The sequence below is a fragment of the Pterocles gutturalis genome, unplaced genomic scaffold, assembly GCF_000699245.1.
Source record: "Pterocles gutturalis isolate BGI_N339 unplaced genomic scaffold, ASM69924v1 scaffold25048, whole genome shotgun sequence".
NCBI classification, from domain to species: Eukaryota; Metazoa; Chordata; class Aves; order Pterocliformes; family Pteroclidae; genus Pterocles; species Pterocles gutturalis.
Window position 1 is genome coordinate 32,185 of NW_010123710.1, and position 16,272 is coordinate 48,456.

The following is a 16,272-nucleotide window of genomic DNA, read 5'->3' on the forward strand; positions in this document are numbered from 1 at the left end:
GGGATGTCGGAGAACAGGCTGATGTTCAGTCACGGCAATTACTCCGCTGATTAGAGAGAGCTTAATTGCATGTTGAGGTGGAGACTCATTATTGTGCTTAAATTGCCAGGATGTTGTTTTAAATGTTTGCCAGTGGGGTGCTACTTCTGTTCAGCTTTCTTACTGCTGGGGCTATTGCAGGGATTTCAGAGATGCTGGGATTTCAGTGCGTTTGCTGGGAATGTGTGTGTTCTTGCTGCTCCTGACATCCCATCTGAGATGTCCCGTTTTTAGCTGCCAGCACCAGCAGAGAAGCCCTGAGCACGTTCTGCTGGGGTGTGCCGTTAAGCTGGTGATACGCTGTTCCTGCTCTTCTGTCTTAGCCCAATTCTCTGCTGTGAAGTAGAGAAGCTTAAAGGCTGCTTGAAATCGCCCCGGCTCCCACTGTGCCTGAGAGCGCTGGGAAATGCTCGGCAGAGGCACTGCCAGGTGATCGGTATGTTTTGCCTCCAGCCCTGGAGGGAACCACTGCAGGGAAAACTTACCGGAGACCCTGGCCACTCTTAAAAACCTTCTTGGCGGCTGGGAACATGGCACTGATGTCACGAAGGGAGAATTCAGCTGACTCTGGTGACAGTAAATAGCAGAAACAGGCTAATGTCTTAAAGAACAGCTGCCCAGGCCAGCTCTTCATCTGGCTGAAATCTGCTCAGCCCTATTTAGGGAGCTGCAGCTGGGCGAGCTGCGCATATTTACAGCAGTGGCGGGTCTGCTGCCCCATCCCCAGTTCCGCACCAGGCTCCACTCATCACAGAGGGAGGGAGGAAACAACAAAAATGTCTGGACAGGCTCCTCGCTCCAAATAGTCTGAGTGTTTGGACAGTCTCACGTATCTACAGGGCAGCTGAGATCGAGGACATCTCCTTTACCTCTTGCACTTGCTACTGGCCCAAGAACAAATTATCTCGGTACAATGAGGTGGTACCGAGTCAAGTAATGTAACAGAGGCACTGGGTACCTTCTCGGGAACAGGCCAAACTGGGGTGCAGGGGAAGGAGCAATCCTCCCAAATCCATTGAGTGCTTCATTCTAAATATCTTCCCTCAACAGACCTCAGATCCCACGCTACATTTTTAAATAAAGAGAATTTTAAAAGCAGCTTGTGACTATCAAGTGACCGGAATGCGTTTCCATAACCACTGCTGGCTTATCCCATCATCGGTATTTTTCCGCACCAGCCAGGCATCGGGCTCATCAGTGCAATTCTGTCACACTTGCCGATCATGATGTCTTGGGTCCTGCAAGAGGACAGTCCTTAAGAAAGAGCTAGGGTGAAGGTGAAGCTGCAGCTCTTTCTCTGCCTCCTGGAACAGAGTGGCAACAAAACCAGGCATCCAGAAAGACAAAAAAAATCACTGAAATGTACTTTTCAATGCCAGGTTGGACAGCGAGCAGCCGCAGTTTGTTTTTATGCAGCCCCCTCTCTCTCGGGCAGGGGACATACCGGGTGGTTGTTGAGATCTTTATTTCCCCCTTGCTGGCTCATTTTTAATCTCACATGCATTCAGCAGCCAAAGCAGAGTTTCTGCCTGTTGCAAGCTGACTCAAGGAAGACGATGAACAGCAGTGCAGACCCGCTCACAGGGTGGAAGAGGGGAGATCCCTTACTGCTGTTTCCCAGAGAGACTCAGCTGTGTCCGCTTCTGGAGTGAGGACTGAGTCCCATAGGCAGCAAGGCACTTGTGAAAATCCTGTTCTTAAATCCTAGTGCAGGAAGGCGTGTTTGACTTCAAACATATATGCTGATCCATAAGTGTCTGTTTGAAAGGGAAGTATATGCTTAAGTGCTCTGTTAATTAGGTTTGTTTCTGAACTGTCTCCAATACAAAACCGCAGCTATAAAAATGGGGGACAAAGCCAAAGCAATGGGGTGATTTTTTGATTTTTAATGGGCTTTTCAGATTTTTTGTGGGAAATGTTTATTTTCACTTCAGCAGCAGACTTCTCTGCCTGGCTGTATGTTTTTCAGGGCCTCGTGTACAGTGTGTAATGTTCCTTTCAGGCAGCATATAAATCACGTTGCAGTGTCACTGTAGGAATTTGTTTAAAGATACACAGAAAATGATAGCCGTGTGGAATTATTAGCTCTCGTCTTCAGAACACATTCTCAGCCTTCCTTCCCCCCTGCTTCTTCAGTCTGTCTCAGCCCTCATATCTCCCCACTCCCGAGCTCCTAAATCAGGATCTGTGCTTCCCCTCCCTCTGCAGAGACACTGACCAAAAAAGCAAATTGCTGGGAGTGTGGGGAAGGGGGCACTGAAACGCTCTGTGCTGAAAAGATCATACGGGAGAAAATACCAACCTCTTCAAAAGCAGGCTTAGCATCTGCTTTCATGTCTCATAATAGCCTGGTGTCCTGTGGTGGGAGCTCTAGGGCACGGAGTGTCACATTCACAAAGGTATTTCAGCTGCAATGTTTCTCTGGTTTTAGATGACATAAATGCCTAAAGAGGAGATAGTTCCTGCGCTTTGGTTTGCAAAAGAAGCAAGTGCCAGACTTTGTGATGCTTTTCAGCACTTCTGCCCATGCCTGGAGTTTCCAGCCTTTGTGCTGTTCAGCATCTCTGCTGCACTCTGGTCCTGGCTTTGCCCGGGGCTGGGGCACAGGTCACTGGCTGTGCAGCTTCCCCGGTGACGGTGACGGCTGCTTCAGTGACACCTCAGCTTCTTGCTTCAGTGTAAAACAGAGTAAACACCTAGGTCCCGCTGAACATGTTTTTAGAAGAGGCAAAGACTTGCTGAGAGGTTTTAAAAAAGCTTTCTCTGGTGCACAGTCCATCCTGGACAGGTCCTCCAGGCAGGAGTGGGGTGCTGGAGGGTGGAACACCCCGCTGGAGTTCTCCTCCCAGCTGTATATGGCACGTGCTGTGCTCCCTTCCTAGGAAGCACCAGTGTTTTGTTATTTTGTTTTCTGCTCACTGCTAATCCCTTCTTTGCACTCCAGGACCTGCTGAGAAGGGAGAGCAGCGAATTTGGCCCCATGGTGAGAGATCCTTTCTACTTGGTCAGCGGAGGAGCCAGGTGGGTATATGTTAATGTCCCCTTTGTCACTGCAGAGTCAGCTCTTGTCATCCTGCTGCCAGCAGAAGTTGTCATGTGTAGATGGATCCTGACAAACTAGAGAAGATGTTTGCAGACACAGTTCTGGGTGTGCTGTGCCCAGCAGAGTTAGGAGGAGTCAGTTGCTGTGAGCTTTTTGTTTCCACTATAGACATTAATTCACTCTCAATTCATCCACATGTCACCTCGGAGCATGTTTCTGCAGCGAAGTTCCAAGTATGTACCTTCCAAAATGTCTTTGATCTGCTGCTAGAACTCATGTCCAGATGCTATCTTAACTGAAGGATTATAGAGGAAAAAATACCTTGCTGTTCCACTCTGTTTCCCTCCAGTCCAGGGTGCTGCCTCCCCCAAAAGCAAATAAACATTTTCATGGACTAAAACCAGGAGATCTCGGTTGTGTTGCTGTGTTGCTGAATTGGGAGCATTGCATTCAGGCTGCTTTCCTTTGTGCAGGCAGGATATTTTGCTCAGCAACAGAAGAGAGAGTAATGCTTTTAAAAACAGAAAAGTGTAATCATAAAACTCATAATATTAGGACTTATGTAACTATCCACTTAGCCGTGGATTGTTTTGAAGTTAGCTGGGACTGAAATCTTGCTGTATTTACATTTAAATAATAAATAGATGCTTATCCTAAGCTCTGAGTGCCCAAACAGCTAACTCATATTACAGTAAAAACCAGCAAGAGGGACCAAAAGAATTCTTCACAAGAGAGCTCTGTTTCTCACAAACCTGCAGTAAATGTCATCCCGCTGGGTCGTGGCAGTGGGAGCCAACACTGCTGTCTCCAAGGCTTTCACCATGCAGCTCTGGGCCAGGGAGCGACAGCTGGAAGTAGAGGAAAGCTCCTAGTCTAGCTGGATCTTCTTCTGACTGGCTGGCCATTTTTTACCCTGAGAAGATATAAATATTGTTTTAGAGGGAGTCCGTCTGCCTTCAGGCACATCCTTGTGTGATTATTTAAAACACACCGGTTTACTTTGATTTGGAATAACTTTTTCCATTTTTTTTTCCTGAGAGAACACCACAGCTGTTTTAGTTCATCCTGCCTCCCTATTTCTTCTAGAGCTGGCACTTCATCATTCTTCTCAATAACTACTTGCTGCTTCTTTTTTTTCTTCAACCTATTTTCCAAGTAACAGGATGAACACTCAGACAGAAAACAAGTTATTGGGGCACAAAATGTAGGTTTCTCATTTTCATGCTTCACTGCATGGAGATTATTGATATTAACTTAACACTTCTCTGACGTTTCTGCTGTGTAGGCATCTCTCATGCTCTGCAAGCACACTTCCTCTGGGAGATGTTATGTTGCTTTCCCTTCTTGATCAGAACTGGGATCCCAAAAGAGAGAACGAAAGAGGGGAGAAGGCAGGAAAAAGCCTTTGGCTCTGAGGGCGCAGGGTCCCAGCACACAGGCTGCAAATCACTCCCTGTGAGCCTCAGCTGATCGCGATTTTCCTTGTGTGGCTGCATGTAGAATGAGCTAAAAGAATGGGCAGGAGTTTTGGAAGCCAGAGGGCTCTGATTGTGCATTGTTGAAGCCGGTAGAAGTTTTGTATTTAACTCTCGGTGAGAATGAGACCGGAATCCTCTGCAGCCTGAAAAGGACGGATAGACCAGCACCTTACCCATATGCCAGTGGTACGGAAACCCTGGTCAGCAATCGCTTGGTCCCATCACAGGTGCTCTGTGGCTTATGCTCTGTGTTCTTACGCTGCTCCCCAGGCATTGTACAACAGCTGTCTCGTGAGCACTGCTGGGAAAGGTGGTTGCTCCACCAGTTGTAGAATGCACAATTGCTGCCACAGTAGGAGAGATCTTTCAATTAGAGAATTGCCATCTGGCGTTTCTGACAAACACTGAGCATCTGAGAAGAATACACATTGCTACTGTCCAGGAACCACAGACAATACCGAGAGCAGCCTGGCTGGGAAATTTCCCCACCCCCAGGCAAAAGCTGCCAAATTCTCTTCTCAGTTACATCAGAATAAATCCGGAACAACCCTTGTCTTTGACTGAATTATTCTTAATTTGTACCAGTACAACTGAGAGCAAGTTTGGGGCCCAAGTCATCACGGGTCGGCAGTGTTGGATTATTTGAACCATGCGTCTCAAAACCAGAAAATATACTGGCAGTAGAGCTCTGTTGTATTGTATTGTTTTATAGTACGGCCTCATGTTTTCAGGCCATCTTCTCTTGCATCTGCTGGCGCTATTATTATTACTCATTTTTTAAATAGCCATATGGGGAAGTAGGTTTGGCTGTGTGTCCTGAGCAGGATCCTCACTTCAAAGGCCCGACAGCGTTTCTCAGACTCAAATGAGAACATCTTAAAAGACCTGGAAGGAATAATTTAATCTGCTGACTTTGCAGCCTTAGTATCCGTCTGCAGTTGGAAGTGTATTGGCTTTGGGTTCGGTAACATCTGCCTCTCTGAGTGGAGCTTTTTTTTCCTAACGGGATTCTCAAGGTTTTAACAGCTTTTTTTTTTCTCTCTCCGCAGTCAAAATAGTGCATTTTTTGGCCTCGCTTTGTTCTCGGAGACAGTTGAATCATTTAATGGCACCTTTCCAAAAGGAGCAGATAATGCTGTGGGAATTTTTGGCCCATAAGGCTGAAATTCTTAAAATCATCAGCAACTGAGAGTAGAGTTTGATGGTAGATAACGTCAAGTAGTCTTCCTTACAGCAATTGCTCCTAGCCCCATCTGCAACAAACACAATTCAAACTAAGGCTGGAAAGGAAGCCAGGCACAGAGGTTTTCTTAATTTTTTTTCTATGGAGTTATTGCTGTGATGCTTGCTGCATGTGTTGTGTGATGTAGCACACACTGCAAGCGAGGGGAGATGGTGAGTGAGAATGGACCTGGCTTCGTGTCCCTGGCACTAGTGGACTGGCTTTTACAGCCAGTTTCAAAGCACAACTGCAGCTCACTTCCATCAGCTTACCCAGGCCTCTGAAACGGTTGTATAATTTGCTCATTAAGGAGGCACACAATAGCTTTTCTTGCTCATTAATTAATTGTTAATCTTATCGTGGTCTGTGTCTTGGTTTTTAGGTCTATCAGCAAGAAAGAAAGAAGCCACTCAGAAAAAATAGCATTCACAAGTTACTTTCCCCATCCTCGCCACAGCAGTGAGGTTGTCACCACGTCCTCTGCACCAACAGAGAACCACAAGCTCGCCGAACTTTCCAGGCCAGATAGCAGGACTTCTGCATTTGTCCCATCCCCAACAGAGGCACAGAGTCACTATCCTGAGCAAAAGCAAGGCTTTAAACCCTTGTTCCTTAACCTTACTCCTGGATCTGGCCAGTCCTCCCCTAATACACCCACCCAGACTCCCTCGGACTTCCAGACTGCAGGTGATGGCCAGGCTCTGAGACAGCACCATGCCAAACGAGATGCTGGTCCCGCTGAGGGCACCGCTAATGTTCAGTCTTTCAGTGCTGTCCAGGATAGATCCCCTGAGACTCCCATGGAAGAAACAATGTGGAGAAGGAAAGCCGGGCTGCTCCACAGATCCCTCCCACCCAAAGTGGTGTGGGCTCAGTCGGTCAAAGACAACAACAGCTCCCCAAGGGCTATGGTGTCTCCTCCGGTGGCCAGGCCAAAGTTCTCCCAGAGGTGGCAGTCCCTGCCGACACAGAGCAGCACTTCATCTGACCCAGAGACTCCTTCTCCCCAGGGGACAACCCATCTCCGGATCTCGGAGTCAGGCCTGCTCACGCCCCCACCGTCGGTGCAGGACGATGAAGACGACGAGGTGTTCGTCATGCCTTCCCAGCCCGGTGTCACTGCTCCACCCTTCTCACCCCCACTACCATCCCGTCCTCTTCCTGAGCTGAGCTCTTGCACCTCTACAAACGGCACGGAGGAATTCCCACCTCCTCCCCCACCGGCTGCGCTCGAGGGGAACGGGGCAGCTGGAGACAAATCCGCCAGGCTCCCAGAGGAGCCCAGAGCGAGGTAAGGGGGGGCTGTAGCGCAGCGTCTCGGGGGTTGCAGGGCCATATACAGTAAGATATGCAGGGCCCCAGACAAATGTGAGTGCCCTCCGCAGTTCTGCGTGCCACGACGACCCACCCACAGCTGCCGGCTGAGCGTGGAGCTTGCAGAGGAGTGCAGGCGTTGGAAGGGGAGAGGGACAGACAGACGGGCTCGCTGCCGCTGGGCTGTGCTGGCTGCCAAGAGCGTTGTCAAATGATGTGGGCAGGGCAGGGCACCAAGCGAGAAGGCAAAAAGCCTTGCAGCCCATCAGGAGACGCACTGACAGGTGCTTAGCCAGCAAGGCAAAGGAGGTTATGGGTGAGAAACTGTCCTGGTCCTGTTCTCCCTGCAGTTACGGTATGGATTTCCGTGGGGTTGCTTCTTATTCACTCCAGCATGAAGAGTTAAAGTGTCCGCTGACTCCTTCCAGTTACTGGTTTTTGAGAGAGAATTATGAAAATCCATTATGGTTTTTCTAAACAGTTAAGAGTTTCCCAGAATACATTTTAGACCTGGCACAAAATAATGCTGTTATGAAACAGTGACCATCTGCCAAGAAGTGACGACAGAAGTATGTCACAGTAACACTGTATAGTGATTTTTTCCTGAAGGATAGGGCTTTGGGCTAGGTGCCCAGCTGGTTTGAGTCGGCACAGCTTCCCTTGATCCCACGGAGCTGCTCTGATCTCCATCAGGGAAGAATCTGGCCAGGCTGCGGTAGTGGTCAGCTTTTCCAACCTGGAAAGGCCAAGTGAGTATCGATCGCTCAGGCTGGCACTCCCAGGTGGTGAGACTCAACGTCCCCAGCCTGTGAGCAGAAAACAAACTGAACTGTCTTGTCACTCACTTGTTCTTTCTGTGTTGGAATGACAAGACAGCAGGGTCCAGGTTGAGGGGACTAAATGCTTCCAGTGACAGTTGCTCCGTAGTGTGAACCTTTCCGTGTTGCAATGTGAAGTAAGAGACAAGCGTGCAAGAGAAGGAAAATTCCTTGCGTTAGGCCTTCACCATGTGTTGCAGGGGTTCTGTGTGGTAAGTTTATCTTCATCTCACAGAATTTTTCTCTCCGTAGCAGCTTCAAAAGCTTTCCCAAAGCTCTGTCTGAGAGGGAGGTAACAGGCTTGGGCACCAGTATCGGTGGAAATAATTGGCCACTCTCGCCACCTGCATCAAAGAGGACTAGCTCTCCGTCTGCTGTGGATGAGCAGCACCAGTTACCTGCTTCTTCTGAAGGTCCTCAAAGCTCTGACAGACAGCCCACAACGCACCACAGAGAGCCAGCAGTTATCACCGGGGAGTCAGAAAACAGCAGCCTGGACTTGGGGACGCTCAGAGCAGCACCTCCAGTGAAGACAAAGACCCCAGAAGATATTAAATCAGAAGCTCTAGCAAAAGAGATCGTCCATAAAGACAAGTCTCTGGCTGATATCCTGGATCCAGATTCCAAAATGAAGACAACCATGGATTTAATGGAAGGGCTTTTCCCCAGTGGAATCAGCTTGCTGAAGGAGAACAACATGAGAAGGAAGATGACGCAGAAGAAAGCTAGCAGGACAGGAGCTGAGGAGGACACGTAAGCACTTCTTGTCTGGGTTGTGGGATAATGTCGCAGCAGAACTTGCTGCTTGCTTTCTTGCTTTTAAAGACAAACCTGTGCTGAGTCTTTCCACATCTGTATCAGTGGGTGCTGGCAGAGAGGAGTTTTCCGTTTCCCAGGCACAAGGACGCGCAGGGCATTTCTGAACGAGCCCGGCTGGCTGTGTGGCCTCTGAGCTTACCTCTCCGGGCAGCGTAGGCAATTACGCTGAGCTTGGTAACAGGGCAGGAAATGAACCATCTCTGGAGTTGTTATTTCATTTTGTTATCTTAACCTTTGTAATCTGAAGCAATTCAGTCCAAAGCACAGAGATAGGAGTGTAAAATCAGGACCAAACCCGTGTCGGGCAGAAAGATCATAAAAGGCCAAATTTCAGAAAAAGATGCGAGGATCAGCCCAAGCCCTGCAGCCTGGTTGTTCTGAGATAGAGACTCCCAGGTGATAGCTGGAGAACCACACAGAAGGAAGCTGGAACACATCATGCCAGATAAGATGGTCTGTCTAGCCATCACCCCCTGAGCTGTGCTGATTACCTCCATCCAGCAAGGGGCTGATCCTGTGCAGAGCTGTTGCCAGTCAGTATTTAAACAGAGCAGCGGTGCTGTGCTGCACAGGGGGAGAGGGGAACGCAGCTGACCTGCACCCTCTGATGGCAGGAATGGGCCGTTTCCTTGGTGGTTAATGACACTGGGAAGGTACCAAAGAGGGTCAGGCTCAGACTGAACTCCTCCTTTTTCTTCACTGTGGTGTAGGAGAGAAGAAAAGGAAGCTCCTGTAACCCTGGTCAGCTGTCCTGCTTATTACAGTGTTTCAGCACCTAAAGCAGAACTGCTGAATAAAATCAAGGACTTGCCAGAAGAAGTAGGTGAGGAAGAGGAGTTGCTGGACATCAATGAGAAGAAGGTAAATTCAGTACACACCATCGCTTGCTCGTTACATTCCTGAGATATTTAATAAGCCCTAAAGTGAAGTGCATTTCTATTTTATGTCAGCTTTTGGCAGTCCCAAGTCGCTTGGGGCCTGGATTAATTTAGGCCACTTGTGAAGCTTCATTAGGGTGACCCAGATTGAACAGAGAGGGCTAACCTGAGTACTTACTGCAAATCTGAGTACAAATCCTGCAGCCCTGAGGCTGGCCTGTCTTGTGCTAAATGCTGAGTGTGCAGGTTGTGAGGGGCAGTCACTGTCCTGTAGCAAGGAAAGAAAAGGGGAGAAGTGACTGGGGCAAGAACAGCTCGGGTCAGAAACAGGAACAGAGTCCAGCTAGGGACTGCGCTGTCTCCGTGCATGGTTTCACCCCACAATTTTCCTCCTCAGCGAAGCCAATTTACCCATTTTACCTGCTGCCAGCACTCCCAGCCTCCAGAGGAACACTGGTTACTCTTTTTTCCCCACGCTTCATTGCTTCACTGACCTGCTGAAGGCCACGTGCACCTCAGCAGCTCAGTCAGCACAACTTCTGTGTGATGACTTGGGTGGGGAGGAGAGCAGGGCAGGAGAGGAGGAAACGTTTTCCTCCTGGATTGCAGCTACATTTCACTGAGGAATGGCCCCTGCAGTTCTTGCTGTAGGTTTGGGTGCTCTGTGTTCCAGGGCTTTTGCAGGGCCTTCTAATTTGTCCCTGTGGTTGTCTCACATTGATTACCTGCTCATTACAGACATGTTGTGAAGCTCACTAATCCCAAAGAGCCACAGGCAGGTACTTGCATGTCTGTTCCTCCCTCTGCACGCCTACTGCCTTCATGTCAAAAGCAGCTCTGCCTGCCTGCCTGTGAATTTAAAACATCCTACATTGCACTGGACAGAGTAGCACAGCTCATATTTCATGCTGTTTGTACAACAGCAGAGCTTAAACATCCTGAAGGATATAAATATTTGTGCAAGTCCCATATGCTGTGAATGTTGTACTTTATTCTTCCTGCACTGAAATCGGGTATAGATTTAAAGAAAGACTCCCAAACTCAGCCTCTGTGTCAAAGTGCAGGGAATTCAGATGTCTCTAGCACAATTCCACATCTTCTCCCTGGGTCCTCATCTCCATGCCAAGTGTCAAAAAGCAAGGAGAAGACGTGAGGCTGAGTGGTGTGTGGGAGTATGCAGTTTATCCTGCAGCCCTGACTTGGAGAGAAATCTCTTATTTCTGTGGTTGTATGCAGACTCTGGGTAATAACTCTACACAGGTAGATCATACGTGTGCTGCTAGTCAAAAGCATTTGGCTAAGGCCTTTGTCTGCTGCTTTAATTATCCGTCCCAAGCCATCTGTTGTAGAGCACTCAGCTTCAAAGGTGATGGCAGCCCCTGCTGTGTCTGTAGCCCTCGATCGATTCTTGGGGTGCTGTTCACTTCAAAACCGGCTGCGTGCTTCTGCCAATGTGAGAGGTAGGGAGTGATGAAACAAGACAAGGGTGCTGCTCCAAGGAGTCGGTGGACATGCTGCAAGCGTCTGACAGGCTTGCAAGTAGATGCAAGCCTGCCATGGAGGGCAAGTCCCAGGCTCAAAGGTTACATTTGCATGGAAAACCAGAAATAGATGGGAGTGATTCGGCCCAGACAGCAAGATCTGCCCGGCATGTTTGTTCGTAGTCTGTGTGAAATACCATTTGCATGGGCATTATCTGACAAGGCAGCTACTCCGAGAGGTCATTTGGATAACGCAGGCTCATTTCCATTGTAAGTATGCAAAGGAGCTATATTGGTTGGCATTTGGGACCACAGGAGAGTCACTGATTAATGGACACAACGCAAGTATTTCGCAGCCCCCGTCCAGCTCCCATGCCCTCAGAACAAAGGTACGTCACTCCCGGCAGTCCCGTAGCCTCCTGCTAGGGTTGGAAGGCAGATCTGCACCTTGAGCAAAGCTCCGGGCACAGGGAGGAACAACTGCCAGCCCTGAGCAGCTCGGTCCTACTGAAAACCCTGCTGAGATTCATGCCAGACTTTGTGTCCAGCCCATAGAGTCCTGCTATAGTTTTCCCCCCAGCACAGTAGTCGTTGAAAATGGGTCCCTTCTTTTGCTCCTCGGGATTTGGTCCCACAATCAACTGGGGAGGACCTCAGATCTTTCTTTTGAAGGTGGCATTAACATCACAGGCACAGGGAAGGGCAGGTGGTGGTTCTCGTCCCTGGATGCTGCCTGTCCTTCTGAGGGGAGAATCCAGGGAGAGTTTTTGTTCTCCCTTATCCTGGCAGGTGAGATCGAGTACCACCTTTGCTCTCCGCTCCCCCTGAACTACCCTGCTGACAAACAGCATGACATAGCAGTCGTTCCAGCGTACGCCTGGTAGCTGCTGTTTGTTTTAAGAGAATCTTCCTCGCATTTTATTTGGCCTTTGCATGAATGAGGACGCTCCCAGTGGACTGTAGCGCAGCCACAAAGCCGCACACTCGAGAGGACGCACGCAAAGTGTTCCATCTAGTGGTGTCTGCCGAAACAGTGCTGTTCACCTCCCGGCTGCAAAACCAGCCTTCAAATCCTGCTCTGACAGGCCAGCCCCGGGATAAAGGCCAGGTCAGAGCAACCCCCAGCCTGACCTGCGCTTGAAGAGCTTTTCTCCTTTGAAGCAGACCGCCTTCCTGCTTGGAATTGCCGTCAGTTTTGATGGAAACAAGACTGTGTTAGTAAACTTTGAGGGAATGTTTTCAGGCAACCTTGTGATTTACTTCTGTTTCATCCTGCAGTGCTTGCACGCAGAGCAGATTAAAATACATATAAAACAGATATAATTAAAATACATATAGTGGTGCCTCAGCAGTGCATAAACCCAAAAGGCCAAACATACCCAACCCTTGTATCAAGAGCTTTTCTCACTCTCTACTCTCAGTTCTGACTAAATGGAAGCAAGAATTGCGTGCCCCAGGCCATAGACTTCTGCATCTGCATGTGTCTTTCCCCTAAATCCCAGCAGAAATCGGGATCTCCAGCACATGTGCAGCACTGCTGTTTCTGGAGTAACCGAACCCCGGGGGCCTCCTTTTCCTTGGCCGTGGAACAGTTGCAAGCATTTTCACAGAATGGGTGTGTGCTCTCCATGTTTTTGCTCAATTGCCAAGTAAATTCAGAGCATCTTTGGTTTAAATGTTTGCTTCATGCCTCTCTGTGCGAGGCAGTGCCTGCGCTGGCAGGGAGTTTTGGTCACCGTTGAATTTGAGGCTGGCACCTCAACGCCGAGGTGGACAAGGAAGGAGTAGTCAGTAGTTTCAGGGTACTGTAGGAGGGGGAAGTATGTAGCAATTCCTTCTTTCTTGCTAAGTCATACGTAACTAATAAGTGCCAGCTCAGTCTCCTGTCATGCCACTAATACAGCTGAAATTCAGTTTTCTGCCAGTTGTTTTGTACAGTTCTGGGTCATAAAAAATACAACATCCAAACAAGAAATCTCAGCCTGGGGCAGGGAGTGGGGAATGTGCAGGAGATGTGACTGTAGCTCTTTCCACTCAGATACTTTAAAGAAACTTTTGAAGGAAGGTGCATACGATTATCCTCTTTCGGATGTCAGTTTCTGGGGATCAGAATATGTTACCCCACATCAGGTCTCTCTCCTAAAAAATGTTTGTTGATGGTAGAACAAATATATCTCCATGTAATCTGATCAGATACTCAGATTATCACCTAGATGTGGAATTTCTGAGTTTTCTGTTTCCTCCTTAATGTCTTCTTTGTCAGCTGTTGCTGACTTGACCCTGCAGCTCAGGAACTGTAGCCATATCCTCTTGCTGTCGTCATCCGTATGACCAGGGCGATCCTGGTAATGACCAGTGTGGCAATGTGTTTCCTTCTGACAGGCTGAGCTCATCGGGAGCTTGACCCACAAACTGGAAATCCTGAAGGAAGCCAAGGAAGACCTGCTTGCAGACATTAAGATGAATAATGCTCTTGGAGAGGAGGTGGAGCTGTTGATCAGCAAGCTATGCAAACCCAACGAGTTTGACAAATACAAGATGTTCATTGGTGATTTGGATAAGGTGGTGAACCTCTTGCTCTCCCTCTCAGGACGCCTGGCCCGCGTAGAGAATGTTTTGAGTAGTCTAGGGGAAAATGCCAACAGCGAAGAGCGGGTATGTATCTGCACAGCCACAGTGTCTCAGCCTTTTTTCAGGGTGCGGGACAGCAGCAGTCACAAGAACATCTTGTGTAAGCTGGGACCTCCAGGAGCTTGTAGGGAGGCAGGTGCCTTAGTGCTTATGTGTAAACAGTAGCAAACGTGGTTCTGTCCCTGGGAATCTTGGTCCTGGTTTGTATAAATGTCTCCAATCCTGGAGCTTTTGTCTCAAAACAGAATGGCCGTGTATGGGACAGCATGTCTGTGACCTGCGGCTGGAGGACAGGCTGTGCGGTGGTACGTGTCATGGAACAACCCACCGCCTTTTGCCTCAGTTGAAGCCACATTTTAGATTTTTTCGGTAGTGGTGGGAGGGAAAGCCAGATTTTCCTGGTAGTTCTTGATTTCAAGGAAGTTTTACTGACTTTCTTGGAGCACTTTCAGCCCCACATTGACTAGAATGTTCAGAGTCTGATTCAGTGGGATTCACATTCAATGCGCAATGAGTTCCTCCTCCTCCCCCAGGCTGTGTGTCTGGGAGCTCAGCAGCCATCCCGCCTCGCCCAGAGGTGGCAAACGTGGTGTCAGGGGGAAGGAGAAGGGGGATCAGTGACCGCGGTGCTGCTGATACTGAAGCACTCTCTCTGGTGTGTGCAGAGTTCGCTGAACGAGAAGAGGAAGCTGCTGGCTGGCCAGCACGAAGACGCCCGGGAACTGAAGGAAAACCTTGACCGTCGAGAACGCGTGGTCTTGGACATCTTGGGCAACTACCTCTCTGAGGAACAGCTCCAGGATTACCAGCACTTTGTAAAGATGAAGTCCGCGCTCCTCATAGAGCAGCGAGAGCTAGACGATAAAATCAAACTGGGTCAAGAACAGCTCAAGTGCCTGATGGAAAGCCTCCCCACGGACTTCACACCCAGGGATGCAGCAGCAGCAGCTGCCCTAGCTGCAGCACTTGCTACCTCCGCCGGGGTTGGTGGTAGAACACCTCCAGTGGTCTCCTCCTCACTCTAACCCTGCCCAGGTGGACCTGGGGTAAAGTTCTCCTGCTCCAGTCTATTTAATCCAAGTACTTGACAGATTGACAATGAATGGAGACAGGTTTAAAACAAGATTTTAATGAAGGAAAAAAACAGCAATAATAAAGGTTTTATTTTCCTTTCCTTCCACCTCTGCTTCCTGGAAACTTAAATCAATGTGGAGGGAAATCTCCTCCTGCCAGAGAGGAGGAAGAGTCTCAAGAGAAATAAATACATTACTTTTGATAAAAAACATGAGCTCCTCTCTTCCCTCCCTTTCCTGCCTACCTGGCACCTCATTAAATAATGAAGGATCTGAAAGAATGAAGCCTTAAAAATAAAACCAACCCATTCTACTGAACATTATTGATATTTATATTTTTTAAAGAACAAGATAGAATGTGTAAGTTTTTGTACATACTCTAATCAGTTACTTGACTCTACTTTGCTCTGTATGTAGAAAAGACATTTAATTTTGTATTTTGTGAAAACTTTTAACAAAAAAGAGGGAACCCCAAAGATAGTCACGCATTAGCTTGGAACATCTCTTCGTGGTTTTGTTGTTGTTGTTGTTTTTTAATATAATAAAGGGCTCCCAGAAGAAGCTTCAACGTGATTCAACACATGCTAAGTATACCATTAAGTGGCCTTGTGAAGGGGGTTTTTATCCAGGAAAATACAATCTTTCCTCTTCTGGATCTTGCGATCCACTGATTCTCGAGTTCAAGCAGGCTTTTATGAGAACTTGCAAGTCAGGAGTCCAAGTTAGCATAAAGTAATGAACTCAGGTCTGGACTCACCGCCGGAGTGTGGGGGGAGTCTGTTTTAAATAATCTAACTCACGATCTGTGTTACTGTTGCAGCCTGAATGCATTTTCGTGAGCTGTGAGAGGGGTCTCTGATGACATTATTTATAGGCATGGTTTGGTGAAGGGATGACGTACACCAGGGCTTTTCTCATCCAGCAATACCTCATTTTTCTGAACTCACTTCATTAGAAATTACTTTAAAAGCCTGAAGAGGCACTCACTTGAAATACGATATTCTTTTCTACCCACAGAAATCACGCACGTGTAACGACAATGTCGTGCATCCCGGTTAGATAGACAAGAGCCTACCGCAAAGACTATTGGATTATTTCTTGTCAGGCCAACCTGGAGTAACGAAATTTGCTCAGCTGAACTTTACTGTGTCATCTTACTAAGTGCTGGAGGATTGCTGCCAGTTATCAGTCAGCAAAGCAGATTGGGCCAGACTCCCTTTTTTCTGGATGGAACACATTTTCCCCTCTAATGAACTGCATCGCTGTTTAAACAGAGTGGCTGGGAGCTGCGTGAACAGATTACCACCGTGGCTGATGAGCCAGATTTGGGTTGTCTCTCTGCTAATATTGCTGAGATTTCCTGCTGCAGCAGCGATTCAAGCTTCTCCTTTCTCCAGCGTGCTGCACTGTTCATTCCATCCTATCTTGCCACCTGGACCAGAGCAGAGATTTCAGTCATGTAGTTTTTAAGGCCAT

The 16,272-nt window shown here is 48.3% G+C and overlaps 1 protein-coding gene across 1 annotated transcript in view; it reads left to right on the forward strand.

The window, feature by feature from the left end:
- SHROOM3 (shroom family member 3) overlaps nucleotides 1-15,351 on the forward strand; it is a 30,682-nt gene extending 15,331 nt beyond the window's left edge. Inside the window, 6 exon segments of the mRNA XM_010078019.1 lie at nucleotides 2,984-3,060; nucleotides 6,165-7,073; nucleotides 8,170-8,667; nucleotides 9,444-9,594; nucleotides 13,475-13,747; nucleotides 14,389-15,351. Of these exon segments, the coding sequence (XP_010076321.1) occupies nucleotides 2,984-3,060; nucleotides 6,165-7,073; nucleotides 8,170-8,667; nucleotides 9,444-9,594; nucleotides 13,475-13,747; nucleotides 14,389-14,748 (2,268 nt within the window). The 3' untranslated portion in view covers nucleotides 14,749-15,351.
- Nucleotides 15,352-16,272: the final 921 nt, after the last annotated feature.